The sequence below is a fragment of the Sorex araneus genome, chromosome 4 (assembly GCF_027595985.1).
Source record: "Sorex araneus isolate mSorAra2 chromosome 4, mSorAra2.pri, whole genome shotgun sequence".
Lineage (NCBI taxonomy): Eukaryota > Metazoa > Chordata > Mammalia > Eulipotyphla > Soricidae > Sorex > Sorex araneus.
The window spans coordinates 14524956-14543912 of NC_073305.1; the positions used below are offsets into that span (position 1 = coordinate 14524956).

The 18957-nt window shown below is 45.9% G+C and overlaps 1 protein-coding gene across 3 annotated transcripts in view; it reads left to right on the top strand.

The window, feature by feature from the left end:
• The window catches only part of PIK3R4 (phosphoinositide-3-kinase regulatory subunit 4), a 68037-nt gene that overhangs the window by 46149 nt on the left and 2931 nt on the right, over window positions 1–18957 (top strand). For all 3 annotated transcript variants that reach the window (XM_055136171.1, XM_055136170.1, XM_055136172.1), the window contains exons 13-19: window positions 4302–4467; window positions 6878–7042; window positions 11206–11417; window positions 13414–13545; window positions 16738–16838; window positions 17663–17751; window positions 18390–18498. In XM_055136171.1, the coding sequence (XP_054992146.1) occupies window positions 4302–4467; window positions 6878–7042; window positions 11206–11417; window positions 13414–13545; window positions 16738–16838; window positions 17663–17751; window positions 18390–18498 (974 nt within the window). The remainder of the gene's footprint in view (window positions 1–4301; window positions 4468–6877; window positions 7043–11205; window positions 11418–13413; window positions 13546–16737; window positions 16839–17662; window positions 17752–18389; window positions 18499–18957) is intronic.

An 18957-nucleotide genomic window follows, 5' to 3' on the forward strand; every position in this document is an offset into this window, starting at 1 on the left:
GGTCATTTTGACAGTATTGGTTACTCCAGTCCACCAGCATGGAATGCTTTTTCATTTCCTAAGGTCTTCTTCAGCTTCTTTCTTCAGTGTTTGGAAGTTTTTGTGGTATAAGTCTCTCACCTGTTTTGTTAAGTTGATTTCCAGATACTTGATGTTTTTGGACACGAATTTAAATGGGGTAGATTTATTGGTTTCTTTGTCCTCTGATTCATTATTTGTGTATAGGAATGCAACCAGTTTTTGTGTATTGACTTTGTAGCTGGTCACTTTGTTGTATTGATTTAATGTTCATAGGAAATATTTTTTGTGGACTCTTTAGGATCTTCAGTGTATATCATCATGTCATCTGCTAATAGAGATAATTTGACTTCCTCTTTTTCAGTTTGCCTCACGTGGATCTCCTTTCCTTGCCTGAGTGCTGTTGCTAGGACTTCTGATACAGTGTTGAATAACAGTCTGGACATCGGGCATCTGGCTTTTTGCCTAATCTCAGTGGCTTTCTGTTTTTTTGTGGTTTTTTTTTTTTTGCCTTTAAGAATAATATTGGCTATGGACTTTTTATAGTTACTGTCTTGAAGAAGGTTCCTTTCACCCCTATTTTATTGAGTTTTTTTGGGGGGGTGTTGGAACTTGTTAAATGCTTTCTCTGCGTTGATAGGTATGATTATATGACTTGTATCTTTCCTTTTACTGATGCGGTGTATTATGTTAATTGAATTTTGTATATTGCGCTATCCGTGCATCCCTGGATTGAATCCCACTAGATCATAGTGTATGATTGCTTTTTGATGTGCTGTTGCCTAGTCAGGCTTTCTATTGCCTCCTCTTCAGTTTTGGGAGATTTTATGTTTCTAGGAATCTGTTTGTTCTCAGTTCTCCAACTTACTAGAGTAGAATTGTTCATAGTATGCTCTCCTCATGTCTTGGATTTCTGTTGTAATTTCTCCCATTTTATTTCTGATCCTATTTATTTGAGCACTTCCTCTTTTTTTTCCTTTTGAGTCTGCCAATACTTTGTTTATCTTCTTCATTCAGCTCCTGGTTTCTTTGATGCTTTATTTTTTTGCATTGCTTTCTTGGTCTCTATATCATTGAATTTTGCTCTGGTTTTTATTATTTCTCTGGATTCATTTGCTGTTGGTTCTCCAGACATTTAAGGTGTGCATTTAGGTTGTTGATTTTATCTTTTTCTTCATTCCTTCCGTAGTCCTTTATTTTCTCCCCTAATTATTGCTTTTGTTGTGTGCTCATAGGTTTTAGGAATTTTTCTTCATTATCATTAGTCTCAAGGAATCTTTTTATTTCTTACTTATTTTCCTCCTTGATCCAGCTGTTATTTAGCAGCATATTGTTCAGTCTCCAGGTGTTAGAGTTTCTTCTTCCTTTTATGGTTAATTTTGCTTTCCTTGTCATTGTGATCTGATAGGATGTGGGGAATGATTCTTATGTTTTGTGAATTTTTCTAAGTTAGACTTAAGTCCTGAAATGTGATATATCCTGGAGAATTTTCCATGTGCACTAGAGAAGAATATGTATTCATTTGACTTTCAAGGATGGAAAAGCCTGTGTAAGTCCATTAGTCCCAGCTCTTCTAGGTTTTCATTTAGGGCTCTCGTGTCTTTACTGGTATTGTGTCATAGGGATCTGCCCAGTGGTGACACGTGGCATGTTGAAGTCTCCCACTGTCACTCACTGTCACTGTCATCCTGTTGTTCATCTGTTTGCTCGAGCAGGCACCAGTAATGTCTCCATTGTGAGACTTCTTGTTACCGTGTTTGGCATATCGTATATGTCAGGCACTGCCATGCGGGCGCGATACTCTCGGTAGCTTGCCGGGCTCTCCTAGAGGGGCGGAGGAATCAAACACGGGTCGGCCGTGTGAAAGACGAACGCTCTACTGCTGTGCACTACTATGTATATTTCCATCCATGTGCTTCTCTGGGTTTGTGAACAAAAGCCTTATAAAACTTTGCTGACCCAACATTTGGTGCTTATATGTTGCTTGGAGTTAGTTCTTCTTTGTCTATTATTCTGGTGATCAATAAATAATGTTCAGCTCTGTCTCTAATTACTTTCTTCAGATTAAATGGAATTTGGTCTAAGTATGGCTGTCCCATCTTTATTTTTGTTTTCCATTGGCTCATATGATTGTTTTCCTCTGACTCTGTCTGTCTTGTGATTTTAGACGTGTTTCCTGTAAGTAGCATATGGATGGATTTTGTTGCCTGATCCACCCTGCCTCTCGGTGCCTTTTGACAGAGAGTTCAGTCCATCGACATCCAGGATGTTATTAATGTAAAGGGCTGTGTTGCCATTTTATTGTGTAGGGATGTGTTGTGATTCTTAAGTTATTTTCCTTATATTTTAGGTTTTTCTTCTTTCTTGCTGCTTTAAGAAGTTTGTCTCTTTGGTTTTGGCCAGTTTGTGTAGTGTGTGTTTTCGTGTGTCTTCTGTTTGTGTCTGTTTTGCTTGGTATTCTTCCGGGCCTCTTGAGTGTGCATAGCTGCTTCCCTGCTGAGAGGGGAAGGTTTGGTTTTGGGTTTTGGTTTTGGGACCACATCCCACAGTGCTCAGGACTTATTCCTGGCCGAGCTCAAGGAGCAGTTTTGGCGGAGTTTGGGGGACTGTACAGGATGCCAGGGATTGAACCCAGGCTAGCCACATGAAAGGCGAACACCCTAGCGGTTGTACTGTTGCTTTGTCCTTCCCCCCCAAGTAACGCATACTTTCAAAAAGAAAACACAGTTACCGAGAATCTGACCAGTGATTGGCATTACATCTGGGGTGAGGGGTACACTCCTATATTTGGAGACTTAAGGGAAATTTCATGATCTTTCAGATGAAAATGCGACCGCTATGTTCAAGACTTGCCCTGTACACTGTGGTACAATTTGTCTTTGAGACAAGATTTGAAAATTTTAGGCAAGGTTCTGCACATAGATTTATTTTTATTTTGGACTCGCCAGGGCCGCTGCAGACCGAGAGGGCGTCCCTGAGGAGGCTGGGCAGTGCAGGGCCAGGCCTGGGCTCCAGCCCTTTGCGCCATCTCCCTCACTCTCACTGCTCATAGATATCAAGAATAACAACAGGTTAGCTTTGGAAGCTCTGAGAAGAAATGAAATGTGCTTATTTCTGCGTAGTTTTGACAATCATGCTTATTCCCCTGAGGAAAATTAAATGCTGATCGAGCAGTGATTTAGAGATTTTAGAAATCACGTTAAGTGGTAAAAGAGCACCTCTTTAAAGAGCACCACTCTTTAAAGTCACAGAAATCCCAAAACTTTTATGCTAAGTGTAAAACTCTGTAATGTTTCATCTTTATAGAGTTTTACACTTAGCATAAAAGTTTATTCTTCAAATACTGAAGAATGTGTACTAGGATTGTTTTTATTATTGTCTCTGATCTCATGGAAATTATTTAGAGAAAATAATCCAAACTAAAAATACACAGTGGAGCAAAAGTGTGTCGATATCATAAAGAACCAGAAAATCTGTGGCTGTTTGGAGACGATACTTAACAATACCTTTGATATTAGCATGTTGATATTCCAGAACATAGGATCATAGCGAGAGAGGAAGTAAGCTGTTTCCTCTAACCATAGGGCAGGCTGGGCTGTCTCTGGGGCTCTGTCTCTGGCTGCCTTTGGCTTATTAGTGCCTCTGTTTGACATTTGAGGAAATTGAAGCTCGGGGCTATTTTCTAAGAAAAGGTCCCTTGAGGTCACATGCTTTGGGTCTGATGGGTCAAGGCCGCCTTCGAGACTTTCAGAGTCAAGTAGCCTCCCTGCCTCCTGATGTGTTGAGGTCAGACGAGTTATTCACTGTTGTCCTTGAATCTATGATCAGGTTTCCCCCAGGTCACAGGTGATTGCTGTACATTCTTGGACACCAGCCCCTTAGCAGCACCGTCGCTGTCTAACTCAGTAGAAAGGTACATCGGTGCTATCAATTCAGGAACTTAAATTTTTCTTCTTGCAGTCCCTTCCTTTTCACCTGAGAGATTTGTGCGTAATCCCAGGTATATGGTGTATGTAATAGGTCTGCCGACCAACCATTGACTGATAAACATCAAGAAACAGCGTTTGAAACAAACTTTTCAGAAGGTTCATGACCCCAGACTGCAGCACGGTCCATGGTTTGAGAGGCTCAGCAGTCGACCAAGGTGCCGGCTGGCCATGGCGGCCCTCGGCTCAGCCCTTCTCATTAGTCTCCTGCGGGCTGGGGGGTTGTTGCTGGGTGAGTGGGGAGGGAAGATCCTGTTGGCTCACTGTGGTTCCTTATACTCCTCGGCTTATCCTTAGGTTGGCGTCCCAAAGGGCTGCTGGTTGCACATCTTCATGAGCACAAGTCTGCCGTGAATCGAATCAGAGTCTCTGATGAACACGCTCTCTTTGCCACGTGTTCCAATGACGGCACAGTGAAAGTCTGGAACAGTCAGAAAATGGAGGGCAAGACCACCACCACCAGGTAACAACCACTTGTTTCCGTTATATTAACAGTCGCTGTTGAATGCTCACTCTGTGACAGGTGCCGTTTTGGGTTTTGCTTTTTGTGGTTGGTTCATTGTTTGGGGGCCACACCTGGCAGTGCTTAGCGATTACTCCTGGCTCTGTGCTCAGGGATCACTTCTAGCAGTGCAAGGGGGTGCTGGGGATCCAACCTGGATCAACACAAGTGCCTCACCTGCTATTTCTCCAGCCCCAGGTGCTGTATGTGGTGTCAGGGATACTGGAGTACAGGAGTGATGAAGGGACAGAGACAGCTCTTCGGCAGAGCTTTCCTTCTAGCACGAGGTTACACAAATCGTTAAGAAAACCTTACAGTAAGTTAGATGGTAAAACACGGATAAACATTAGAATTAGAATTAGAATTAGAATAGGAAAGAGGAATAGGGAATGCACTTAGTTAATAGAACTAAATTTCAAATAAAATGGTCAGGAGAGTTCCTCATAGAGAAAGTTTTGGTTGATGGAAGAATCCAGCTGGGAAGAGCATTCAGGTAGAGGAAATGGATTTCTAAGGGCCTGGGTTAGAAAGATAGCTGGCCTCTTCGCAGGGGTCGTACATACGAAGGGTCAGTGTGGGTGGAGGCGGGGGCGGGGGAGGGCATGTCAGCAGGGTTTGATGACTGAGGCGGTGTGCCGTTGTCAGGCTGACTGATGGGAGCAGGCTGAGTAGAGACATGGTCCGTGTTATACTTGTAAAAAATGACTTGTGATTCCTGTGTCGGAAATAGACTGCAATGTACAGAGCAGAAACAGGAGGCTCTGGGAACATAGATGTTTGTAGGCAGTGAAGTAAAGTCGGGTTTGGGACATATTTTGATGGTCAAGCCAACAGTATTTATTGGGTAGGTTAGATGGCATATGAGCAAGAAAAAAAATTGGAAGATAATGAAATGTTTTAAAAGATGCATAAAAAATCTAAAAATGCTTTTAGATATGCTTAATGTGATTTTGATAGTAATGGCTATGAGAATTATTTTAGTGCATTCTCTGAAAATGCCTAGGATTTTGGTAACATTCATAAAACATGGTAACATTACAAAAATTAGTGACTATACTATAAATTCCTTTAGAAAAAAAAGAAATGTTATGATGTGTAAATCTTCCCTGAATACGAGGTTGGGGTGAGGGGACAGTCTGCAGCCATTCCCATCTCTCCTACTACCTTCTTCCCCTCCTCACTCATCTCCCATTGGCTTGTTTTCTGAGACATATATCACCCAAAGACTGAGGATAGCCACAATGGTGAAATAATAGAAGCAACAGATATATTCTTCAGCAGATGAGTAAATAAGCAAAATGTGGCGTATCTCTGGTTTATCCTACCTTTAGTGGAATAAAACTTGGCCACACAAGGAATGAAGTATTGATTCATGCAACCGCCTGGATGAATCTGAAAAACATGCTGAGCTAAAGAAGCCAGTGTAAGAAGGGCTATGGAATGTTTGAGTGCCTGTATATGAGATGCCCAGAGTAGACAAATTCATAAAAAACTTAGATGAATTGTTTCTAGGGACTGGGGGCAGGGGCAGGGAAATAGGGAGTGAATGCTGATGGTTGTGAGTTTTTTGTGGGCAGAATATTCTTAAAATGTTTTGGAATTGCAGTGACCTAAGTGGAATTGTTAATAAGCAAAAAGACCACTGAATTGCACACTTTTAAGGTGTTATGCTTTTATGGCATGTGATTCACACTTTTAAGGTGTTGTGCTTTTATGGCATGTGATTTCTGGCTCAAGCTGTTAAGAAAAATGAACTAGAGAGAATTAGTAAATATAAAATAGGATTTCATGACTAAAATGCAAGTATTGTAGTTTATATGTTGAAAGCCCTTTGTTATATACCCTTTGGGAGGATATACAAAAAATTAATATTTCTTGTGGTAGGATTGTGTTTTTACTTTCCCTTATTCTAATATTTTTGTTCATTTAGTGTGTATTGTATAATAAAATGGAAAATGATACAAAAGATAGAGATTAATTTGGTAATGAAGCACTTTTGTGCCTTTTTAGAGGGTTGGCTTCTTAGGATAGAGTGTCCACAACAAAAGAGCAAATCCACAAGATGAGTTTGGAGGGGGGTGTTGGGAAGAAGGTGCTTTGGGACACTTAAGGAGTGTACTGGTAATGAGTATGGTGTTGGGATGTGTACACGGAGAACCATCATTATTAACAGTATTGCAAGTCACAGTGGTATCTGCTCGCTCCAAGAACATGAAGAGCCTCAAACCGTTCGTTCAGGGTTTTGACGGAGAAGTCTGATCAACTCATAGGTGGGCGGCCACGTGGTCTTATGACGTCTTGCTTAACAGTAGCAACAATAAGGCTCTACTGGCCCGTTCAGAAATGTCATCTTGTTTTTCTTTTCCTGCAGATCTGTTCTCACGTACAGCCGGATCGGGGGTCGGGTCAAGACTCTGACGTTCTGCCAGGGGTCCCACTACTTAGCCATCGCGTCGGACAATGCGGCCGTGCAGCTTCTGGCAATTGAGGCTTCTAAGCTGCCCAAATCTCCGAAAATTCATCCTCTGCAAAGCAGGTATCTTTGGTGTTTCCTGCCTCCAGTGGTTAAACCCTCCCTCCCCGGGGTGGCTGCAATAAACGGAGGGCCTGTTCCGCTTTGCTCTTTTAAACACATGATGAAATAAGCTGTTTCCAGGTCAGAGTTGTTGCTTCGGTTAGTTTCAGAAACCGCTTGCCTCCCTGTTATCTCATTTTCTGCAACGTTGCCCAAAGGTAGGAAGGCAGCTTTGAGCTTGAGGCCCCACCTAGTCTGGAATCTATTTGAATAACCTAATTATCTCTTACATATTTTATCTGTTACTAAATCCTCTGTTCTGGGAGGTGGATTTTGAGCGTGTGAATGTTCTTTGTGAAAGAAACCTTGAATTTCCTCAGCGTTTTAGTATTTGGTGTTGGAACCTCTGAAGCCGAGGGGAAGAGAACAGTGGGACTTTGCGATGCTAGCCGCTTCTTGTTTGGCTTTTGTTTTGGAGCCACACCCAGGGTTACTACTGACTTCTGCCCCTTGCTCTCCTATTTCTGTGACCTCGGGTTGTTTTTAATTTTTGGTTTCTGGGCGATACCCGTGTTGTGCTTAGGAGCTGTTCCTGGCTCTGTGCTCAGGAGTGCCCCTGGTTGTGCTTGGGAAGCCGTACACAGAGCCATGGATCGAACTAGGGTCAATGATAATCTGGCAGATACTTTATCTCTTATACTGTTTATTTGGCCCCTGGCTTCTATTTTTGTTCATATAATTTTCTTCTTCACCCAGGCGCCTCTTAGCGCCAAGCCGGAAGTAGCCCCTGAGCACTGCCAGGATTTGGCCCCCAAACAAAACAAAAATAAAATAATTTTCTGCACTTTTTGCAAATTGGAGTTATCTGTGATATAAGGCAACCCCCCCCCCCTTTCCGCCTGCAAACCCAGGCCCTCACACATGTGCCTTACCTCTGGGCTCTGTCCCCACCCCACATGGCAAGATATTTAAAGATAGAGCAGAACAGCTTTCCAGCTCCCCAAAGATAAATAAGTTACTTTACACATTCGACCCTGCAGCTGGACCAGGGGGTCCGTCTGTGGACAGGACTTTAGTGCAGTCTGCTGTGTCTTGTCCTGGGGCCAGAGAGTTAGCTTGCTGTGGTTAGGAAAGAGGGCCCAAGGGAGATGATACCGAGGTAGCCAGCCTGGAGAGGGTGGACAGTGGGGCAGAGTGGGAAGAGATCATGACCCTCCCCCCCCACCTCCTTAGGAGGAAAACACATGAAAGTTGCTCCAGCTAAGAAGACTGTAAATCCTGGTTGTGAGGTGTCTGTGGCAGAAGAGATTATTTGTTGGATCACCTGGCACTTTTTTTTTTTTTTTAATTTATTTGTGTGCAGCTCTGTTCTGTCTTTGCAATGAAACATATGTTTTATTTAATTTGATTTGTTTTGGTGCTCAAGAGGTCTGGGGACATCCACTGATGTTCCTCAGCCAGTTGGACCTATGGGTCAATGCAAAGGGCCAAGAAAATGATACTACTTGGATCTTGCGGTGCCAGGGCTACTCGGGATCACCCCGTGGTGCTGGCGGTGCTTGGGCCACAGTGGGGTGCAGAAACCAACCATCTCCAGCCTCCTGCTGGACTTGACCCTAACTGCTGTCTCCCCCACCCTGGCCACAAGACATGGGAACACTTTTGTCTCGGACGTCCTAGATCTGGCCTTTAACTGAAAAACAGGTATCAGCTGGGGATGTAGCTTGGTGGCAGCATGCACGCCTGGACACCAGTCCTGGGCATCGCCAACAAGACAGAAAACAGACCTGCCAGCTTCCTTAAATGTACCGGGCAGAGGCTGTACTGGCTGCTCACACGTAGCTGTGCACAGTTTGTTTTCAAGCACCTCTCAGCTGCTAGCACTGTCCACAGGATGGATACCATGGTCAGTGTAGCTAACGTGCATGGATAGCTGTGGATTTGCCTGATAGCAGCATGTTAAGAAATCTTGCCATGAATCTTTTTGCTTTGTTTTTTTGTTTGTTTTTGGTTTGATTTTGCTTTCTTCAGCCAGCTTAATTGTTGCCGTGGCTCTTGTGATACCATTCTGTTTGACATTTGGACATTTTATCATTGCTACAAGAATTAATTCAGTATTAGACTCTTTGTAAATGCAGTTGTTTCATCTGAGACAGGAGTCAGCAAACTACAGCCTACAGGATGGCTCCTAAACTATTGACTTTGCTCTTGAAAGTGTCGTGAACATAAATATGTAATAGAGACATCTGGCTTGCAAAACCTAAAATTTAAACTATTTGATTCCTTTTAGAAAATGTTTGCTGTTCTTTGATCTAATAGAAGAAACTAAAACAGTGTGTGCAAAAGCATGATATGTGCTAATCAAAGAGCCTGATTGGTGTTTATGATTATTTTTAGTTAGAAATAAGAGATATTTCCATGCATCATAGTGTATCAAAAGATATAAGTAATATTATATTGCCAGTAGTAAGGAACAAACTATTGAATTCATGTATGTCATTCTAGTAGAAGATGCTACCAGATTTCTTTGAATTTGTCTTAACGTGTAGAATTACTTATCACAGAAAGTGAATTTTACTGTATATACATTTTAAAAAAAATCCTAGAACGTGGAGGGGAATGGTAGAATGTAGTCTGTGACAAATAATCAAACTGCCAAACCAATGGAATTATGATTGGTCATATGGGTTCGATTCCTTAGTCCCTCTCAGAGAGCTCGGCAAGCTACTGAGAGTATCCCGTCCACATGGCAGAGCCTGGCAAGCTACCCGTGGCATATTCGATATGCTAAAAACAATAACAAGTCTCACAACGTTACTAGTGCCTGCTCGAGCAAATTGATGAACAGCAGGACGGAACGACAGTGCTACAGTGCTACAGTGATACGGAAGAAAATGAGGGAAATAAAGGAGCCAATAAGGACATTCTAGGGATTGTGACTAAGAGACCAGAACTCAGGTATTGTGTTCTGGTTGGTTGTTTTACATAGGTTATAATTTAACAGTTACTAAACTATTTTGTATGTATATCAGGTTTGAATCAGTAAATGTAGACAGGGAAGGATGGGGTGGGTGGCAAACAGCAATATGGATGTTAGATTGATAGTAGTGTAGACTCATGGTATCTGGACACATGCAGGTACATTTTACACCCACAAATAAATAGACCCTGAAATCCAGAAGAGATCAGGCATGTGCAGGGCCTGTAGGTAGGTACTGAATTGAAGGTGTGTTAGCATGCATTTCCAGCTCCTGCCATTGAACATGGAGGGAACCGTGGACAGTCACCCTCAGAGCCTCACAGGCATGTCCATCCACAGAACTTTCCTGATGTATTCCCCCTGAGATTAGTGGACAAATATGTAAGCAGAAGAGGGTCTTTTTTGTTTGTTTATGTTTTTTACTTAGTCAAGTATTTCTCTTAAGTGTTGAGGATTTAAAAATGGAAAAGCAGCGGCCAGAGGTTGCTCACTTTGTATGAGCTCAGATGGGTTTGAGCCCTCATACGCTTTATGGTCCCCGGAGCCTACCTGGAGTACTGCTTGAGTGCAGGGCCAGGAGAGTAAGCCTTGAGCACCAACAGGTGCAGCACCCAAACAGAACCAAAGAGAAATGGGAAAGCTGTGAGAGTACAGTGGAGAGTCCCAGGAGACACCCCCTGGAATCCAGCTTAGTATCACCTGCCATGCTTCTTCCTCATCCAAAGATCGCCCTGCTCTGGGCGCTGAGGAGGGCCTGCCGCCACAGAGAGCACAGACTCGGCTGCCCCTGCAGGGCAGCCCAGCTCGAAGGACTTTGCGTACAGTAGGCATCTCCAAAGATTGCCAAGGTCAGGAGCACTGAGGACCTCTCAGAAAGGAAGACAAGGAGGAGCTCCTTAGCATGCAGCAATGCCAGCCAAGAGCTAGGAGTCTTCCATGGCCTACTGATTGGTCACATTCCGTGGTCTGTTCTTGGCTAGTCTCGGGTCAAGGTTGATTTCTTGCTTCTTCTTTCCCGATGTATTCCCCCTTTCTTTGTTGTTCTTGTTGTGGTGACACTTGGGCATGGTGCTTTGCTCACACACCTGATGCAGTGCTTATGCGCATGGCACATTTGCCCAGGTGGTCACTCAGGCACTTCCGTTGTGGTGCTGTGTGTCTGGTGAGTAGCAAAGTCTTTGCATTGGGTTCATGTGTTTTTCAGAATTCTCGACCAGAAGGAGGATGGCTGTGTGGTGGACATGCACCACTTCAACTCGGGAGCACAGTCCATCCTGGCCTACGCCACCGTGAACGGCTCCCTCGTAGGCTGGGACCTCAGGTCTTCGAGCAATGCGTGGACCTTAAAGCATGATTTGAAGGCCGGCCTCATCACCTCCTTTGCTGTGGACATCCACCAGTGCTGGCTCTGCATTGGTAAGCAGACTTGCAAAGCCTCTGTCTCGAATGCCCGCTAGGGCCTGAGCTTGTCCTCCAGGGAAAGGGAAAGCATTGATACTCCTTCCCATCACGTCTTTCCTTCATAAGTACGCGGTTATAAGCACTTGCAATTTATGAGTGTGTTAAAGTGAAATCAGTATCCCGATGCATAAAGCAGCTTCTTCTTTTTCCCTGCTCTTAAGTACGTAAGTGCCTTTAGAATGAGGGCGATGGCCAGATTTGCTGATGTTCTCTTAGTCTGCCAGAGAAGCAGCCAAGCATGGTGTACAGGTGACAACCTTTGCGTTCGGCTTTAAGGTCTCATGACTTCAGACATGCTCCTTAACTTCTCTCTTTTCTTGTCTCCTTCCCTTCAGTTGGGGTTCAACCTTTCAGGGGCTGCTTTGAGGATTTAGTAAAATCGTTCTGGTGCCTGGTGTGGGAAGAACTTAGCCCAGGTTGTGCGCTGTCCCATTCTCTCTGTGCCCACGCCCATGCCTGGCCTTCAGAGGCTGGAGATGCCCACACGACCGTCACCCCTTCACTCTTTTCCCTTTTCCCCTGCAGGGTTAAGGTGTCACGTTTTATTTTTTTTACACTTGACAGTTTCTCAGAATTAGATTCTTTTGTGCTTGAATTTTGGTCTCTAGATTTCCTAGCTTGTATTTGCTAGCTAGATTTCCTAGTAGCATTCTTTTGTCTTTTTTCTTTCTTTCTTTCTTTTTTTTTTTCTGTACAATGAATTCTTTTCTGCTTTTGTGTGAATGTTCAGCACAGGTACTATAGATGTAAAGCAGACCCAGAGGGTCTGGGCAAATGGCAGTGACGGCTCTGAAAGCCCCTGTCAGCTTTGAGGAAAGGAGCCAGTCCCAGCGGTGGCTCTGAGCATTGTCCCCGAGTGGGCTGCGTGCAGAGACAGGCTTCTCTGCGCTTTTGTCTCTCCCCCCAGAGTCTCCACTGCAAAGGAGCCCAGTACAAGGGTATACCCACTGTGGGGGCTCGTTCAGACTGGGTGGGCAGGGGTCTTTCTCTGGGGGTTCCAGTTGCTCCTAGCAGATGGGCTTGGAAGCACCACATTGCTGCGTCATGGACACTGTACCTGACCCCAGGAGGCCCTGGGGAAAAGGGCTCCTAGTCATGATTGAAATCTCGTGCAGCCACAAGGCCACTTCTGGACTCAGAAAGTCACCCCAGGATGGCGGGAAGACCTCTAGATGGTTAAGTCTGAATATTTTGATTAGCAAATTAAGTTCTTCTGTAGATCTGATTTTTTTTTTTAAAGTCTCTTTTGGCAGTTAATAACAGTGTTAGTAGTTACTGAATTATTCATTTTAAATTTACATTTATTAATAATGTAATAGCAGTAGGATAAGCACTTTTTAAAAATCTTTGCTATTTAACAACAATAGGTGCTGTTTGAAATTGGGGAGAGAGTTTCACAAGAACAAAGCTTTTTCTGAGTGACTAACTCTGCTTTTTATTTTTTGGGGTGAGGCGAGCTCCCATGTGGTGCTCAGAAGGCCAGGAGCCCCACCAGCTGTTCTTTGTTCTTTTTTTGGTTGTTTTACTTTGGCGGGACCATACCCGGCTGTGCTCCGGGCTTCCTTTTTGCTCTGCTCTAGAATCATTCCTGACGGGCTCGGGGACCATATGGGGTGCTGGGGATCAAACTTGGATTAGCTACATGCAAGGCAAATACCCCTCCACTAGCAGTTCCTGGCCAAGTGGCCCAGCAGCTGAGTCAAAGGGCCCAAGGGTGGTGCTGATCCCTCCTTTGGGGCCACAGGCCTGCACCCAGTGTTGTGAGGGGAACCATGTGGCGACAGGAATGGACCGGCCTGGCATGTGAACCCTGACTGCCGTGCTGTTTCCCAGCCCCGTCTGTTGGTTATTTTGGAAAAGGCTACAGAGCTAATGCTGTTTACTGTTACTATCCATGCCAACTGCTTTGCCTTCGTCTTTAGAGGATCTTCTTTTTGCTCTTTCCTTTCAGGGACAAGCAGTGGCACCATGGCTTGTTGGGACATGAGGTTCCAGTTGCCAATCTCCAGTCACTGCCATCCGTCCCGAGCTCGAATCCGGCGCCTCTCCATGCATCCTCTGTACCAGTCCTGGGTGATCGCAGGTAAGCGCACGGCGGCTGTCAGGGCGTGGGGAGTCTTCTTGAGAATGCAGTGTGCCCTGCTGCCAAGCGTTGGGTTCTCAGAGGCAATGTTTGACCTGTGACAGGGCCTCGGGTGCTTGGCTCAGGGACGTTCCCACTGCCAGTGCTGATCTGGTCTACTCCACCTTTGTCTTCTGTTCTTCTGCCAGTCTCTCCCTTCCATTCTCCCTACTTTAATTTTGAGGGGACAAGGGGTGGTGGGAGGACTCCCAAGTGGTGCAAAGGAGGCCAAGGGGATGGTGACCACTTCTGATTATCTTGACCATCCGGTCTGGTGGATCAGCTCGAGAGCTTGAGAATGTGGTGATGCCCATGGGACCGCAAGGTGCTGGGGGTTGAACTGGGGTGAGCCTCATAGAAGTGTAAGCCCTATCCCTGTCCTTCTCTAAGGTCACTCCATTTGTTTTCTCATCTCCTGTATCTCTGATTGTGATAACTGCCCTGGCACGTTAGCGAGAATCCCTGATTCATCCTTTGCAGTAATCCTTACTTTTTGGCCTATTTCTAGGGTGTTTCTTACAAGTTTCCTTCTCTCCCTGGGCATTCAGATTTTCTTCTGCACATCCTTGCATTCTTGAGACTCATTTTCTTTCTCCCCGAATTAGGGTTTAAATAGCAGAGTTCTAAGAATGTGAGGTCAAGTGTAAAGTCCATGGCCTGGCACACGGTTAGTGCGTGAGGAACTGTAGGTCTTGATAACTTCCTGTTTCCCACGGGACTCTGCCTCTGGACTCCTGCACAGCCTGTTCCATCCTGGCCACCACTTGGAAGGTCACCATTTGCCCATCCAACAAACTACTGAGCACTTGTCTGCTGATTGAATTTAGGTGAGGAAGACAGTATTTCCAGAAACAAAGATTCTGCGCTTGCTTTTTCTGTTCATTGATTTTCTCGAGACTTACTGTCTTCTGACTTAAATCGTGGCCTGCCTCAGGCTCCAGTCTTGGCTCTCTGCCTCTTCTCTCTTCACACGGGCTCCCAGCAGGATCTCAAACAGTCCCATGCTTTACATGCCAAATCCTCGGACCCTTTCTTACCTGTTCCACTCAGAATGCCCCCAGTCGCCGTCCAGTTTACACGTCCAGCCTGAACCCCCCGTTTTCTCTCTGCCACTGCCTCTGTCAGAGGCAGCCCTGCTTATCCTCCTGTGTTCACCTGTTTCCATCATCCTCTCCCCAGTCCCAACAGCATCGCAATATCCCGGTACTGCTTGCCTTTATCCCTGTGCCTCGTCAGACTCTTCTTCTTTCGGCTCCCTTCCCTCCAGGGGCTTCCTATGCCAGGAAACAGCCAAAGACCTCACAATGGCCCTCCTGGGCTCTGCCTCTTGGGTAGATCTATCTTGGTCAGGGTTCCAATAGGAAGCAAGGAGTGTCAAGGTCGGGTAACATGAGGATTGCTTTTCAAAGGATTGTTTTTGTTGGAATGCCTTAGGAGATTGTACAACAAAATGGGGCAGGGAAGGTCAGGGTTCCTGGGGCGTGGGAGATGGTGACTAGAGAAGGCTCTGTCTCGGGAAGACGGCAGTGTTCTGAGTGTAGGACACGCCCACACTAAGGTGACTGAAACGACTTTGTCCCATCCCCCAGATTCCCTATGCCCGCTGCTGTAGCAGTACCCCAGTTGGTTATGTGTTGACCAGCGTATGGCCATTGTGTTTATTCTCTAAGAGTTCTTGGAGTTGGGGACTGGAGTGATAGCACAGTGGGTAAGGCGTTTGCCTTGCACGCGGCTGACCAGGGTTCAGTTCCTGGCATCCCATATGTTCCCCCTAGCACTGCCTGGCCTGGGGTAATTCCTGAGTGCAGAGCGAAGGGTAAACCTTGAGCATCGCCAGGTGTGACCCAAAAAGAAAAAAAAAAGAGTGGAGCTAGAAGCACCACTGGGCCCAAATCAAAGTAGTAGCCAGGCTCCTGGGGGTCGTTGGTTCTCTGGCGTGGCCTCGCTGAGAGCCTCGGCCTTGTCCTGGCCCCTTTCCCCATCTTCCAGGCCTGCACATTGTGTTCCTCGGTCCCAAACCTGTCTTTCCAAAAGGACCCTTGGGAGTGCACGGAAGGTTCACCGGGACAAGCAGAACATGCGCCCCATCTTCCGGTTGATGGAGGCAGAGGCGCTCGGCATGGGGTGGGTGGGAAGGGACCAGCGCCACCACCCTTTATCCCCCTCCTCCCCCACACTCCGCTGCTCCCGCCACCCTGGCTTTGTCTTCCCATCCAAGTACTGACCCGGCCCGACTCTGCTCAGCTTTCGAGCTCAGATGAGACGGGACACGTTCGGGGTGGTATGGCCGTAGACTGCTTTGTCCTCAAGCTTTGGCGCGTTCCCGCGCCTGGGCCTTTGCTGTCACTTGCCTCCGAGAGTGACCACCCCATGGTCAATATGTTGGTTAATGAAATACTGGTGCAGGGGTGACGCCTTGGGGTATTTCATGCTCCATCACCCCCAGGATGAGGGCTGAGAGGACCGGCATGCATGCTTTGTACTCAGGGGGAAATCCCTGCTGGACCACGTGGTCCTCCAGGCAGGGCTGGGTGTGGTGCAAAAACAATAAAACAGAAAACCATTCCTAAGGGCTAATGTCTCTGCAACCTGCACCTTCATGGCCTTTGCCCTCTTTCCTTTGTACTCACGTCCTGCGTGCACACTTTCCCACGGCCCGAGCTTGTGGGCTGCGTTTACTCCTTCCTTCTGCTGAAGTGATCCACCCCAGGTGAGCCGTGTCTGTCCACCCCAGTGGGACCGTGACCAGGAAGTCAGGCTGCTGCTCACCCCCGGGCCAGCTCTTCCCTCTGTGAGATGAGGTGGAACTCTGTGTTCGCATCTGCCCTCATTATCCAGTGTGTCCAGTGCAAGAGTTGGCCGTTCAGGCTGGGGTTCCTGAGGCCGGAATCTCTCTAGGACTCCCTGCCCCACCCTTCCATTCTCTGTACTCCGGCCCCGGTCAGTACTTCCTGGGAGGCTCTGGACAGGGTTTCTTGTGGCACCCTAGGGCTGACCATCTCCAGTGGGCCGCAGTGTTCATTGAAAGATTTCTGGCAGCAGGGGAAACAAATGTGAGTTGGGGGCGGACTGGGATTGTGGGTGGGATGTTAAAGGCCCACGTGTGGACCCCCGAGGGAGCCTGAGTAATGGTCTGGCCTTTGTCTCCCTCAGCTGTCCAGGGCAACAATGAAGTGTCCATGTGGGACATGGAGACGGGCGACAGACGGTTCACGCTCTGGGCCAGCAGTGCCCCACCACTGTCCGAGTTACAGGTTTGGTCCCAGTTTTTGTTATAGAGGCCAGTGTGCTTGCTTTCCCGCATCATGGGCCCTGCCAGGCCTTTGCCCGACAGCGGCATGTGTTGAGGACAGGGGTTGGGTTCAAGTGCAGCTGAGTTCCCCTGCGCCAGGGCAGCTTTCCGGCACCGAGGGCTTCTGGCTGGTGTCTGCCTCCCTAGGTGTTGCGATTGCTGGTTTGTGATAAGAGGTTTGTGAGGGCTGTGGAGAGCTCCGCTGTAGTCTGGGTTAATGAAGAAATGCCCCGAGTCCAGTTTAGATCTGAGCCTCTTGATGGCTCAACAGATTCTAATAGGCCGTGTCACTGAATGTGGGGATCGCAAGTAAGTTTGCCTTATTAAAATGGATTCAGGATTTATTATTGGAAAATGTTTGATCTGTGATTCTGTTTTATGTAGCCGGGCCTGCAAGTGGAAGAAGTCTAAGATGTCTCGGTTTAGATTATTCCATGGAACATAACTTCTTATGCAGGTGTCTGCTTTGAGTGGTCAGGGGTGCTTCATTGGGGCAAAAGATAAAGATCCAAATTGAAAAAAAGGAAAAAAAAAACCTCATCCTTAAATGGAGAATTTTAGACAGCTAGAGGATAGGTTTGGCTTTTTTATATATAAGATATATATATTTTAAAGTTCCTAAGAAAGAATTACTAAGACATACAATGTCTTAATACTTTCAGTATTAATGCTTTCCTGTTTTCAGTACACTAAGTAAAGACAGTGAAGGTGACTTGTGTTTTAAATGAGTATCATCCTTAGGGAAGGCCCTGGCGCCTTATTTGACTCCTATTTCTTTCTCTGAAGCCTTCTCCTCACAGTGTCCATGGTATCTACTGTAGTCCTGCCGATGGAAACCCGATCCTGCTAACAGCTGGTTCAGACATGAAAATCAGGTACAATAAATAAGTACTGACTCTTAAGCTGGGAATAAAAATATGGGTGATGTTACTCTTAATATTTAGCTCTTATAGATATTAGTCTCGGAGAGCCCGGCAAGCTACCGAGAGTATCCCACCCGCCCAGCAGAGCCTGGCAAGCTACCCATGGCGTATTCGATATGCCAAAAACAAGTAACAAGTCTCACAATGGAGATGTTACTGGTGCCCGCTCGAGCAAATCCATGAACAACGGGACGACAGTGCTACAGTGATAGATATTAGTAATATTGTAATTATTAAAATATCCACATTTTTCAGGGACAATCTGTAGCCAGTATTTTGTTATTCTAGAAAGTCTTTTTCTCTTCCCTTTTTTGGGGAAGGGGAGGAGGCAAACCAAGAAGTGCTCTGGGGTTCCTCCTGGCTTGATGCTCAGGGATCATTCCTGGTGGGGTTTGGGGGAGACCTTATGTGGAGCTGGGGATCAAACCCAAATCCGCTATATATACTGCAAGCACCGTGCCCACTGAGCTGTTGTTCTAGCCCTCTGAAAAAATCACTTTTTCTAACAAACAAGCTATGCATTGGTGAAGGTAAGCCAGGGACGAGTTCTTTCTTGCAGAGATTACCCACATTCATTTCCTCTCTCCTAGGTTTTGGGACTTGGCTTACCCAGAGAGGTCCTATATTGTTGCGGGAAGTACTAGTTCACCGTCTGTGTCCTACTACAGGAAAATAATTGAAGGCACTGAAGTTGTTCAGGTACAAGCAGTTTTTCCTTTAAACCTTTGTAGGCACAATGGTAGCCGGCTTTGGCCAAGAGTGGTAGTATTTCTTGCTGTTTATTTTCTTTTGGGTTTTCTATTTTCAAAATCAAGATGTTTGTTTCAAGTACGTAGCTCCAAGTATACACTTCACTTTCTGAAAGCATCTTTATTACTGTCTTTCTTCAAGTAAAAAGTAAGGCAACTTGGCTAAGATCACCCAGTTAGTTAGCAGCGAAGCTGGGATTCAAACCTGGCTTTTGGGCCTCAAATAACGTACCTGACAGTCAGGCCTGGGCCAGCGTAAGTGCTCATCAGATGAAAGCATGCTTCAGCGCATCACAGGGAGCTTCAGAAATGCCCGACCATCTGCTAGGTATTTGCTTCTGACTTCTACGCCTTTCTACCTCTTCGTTAGTGGCTACTCATAGTGTCCTTTTTATTCCTTTCATTGGGG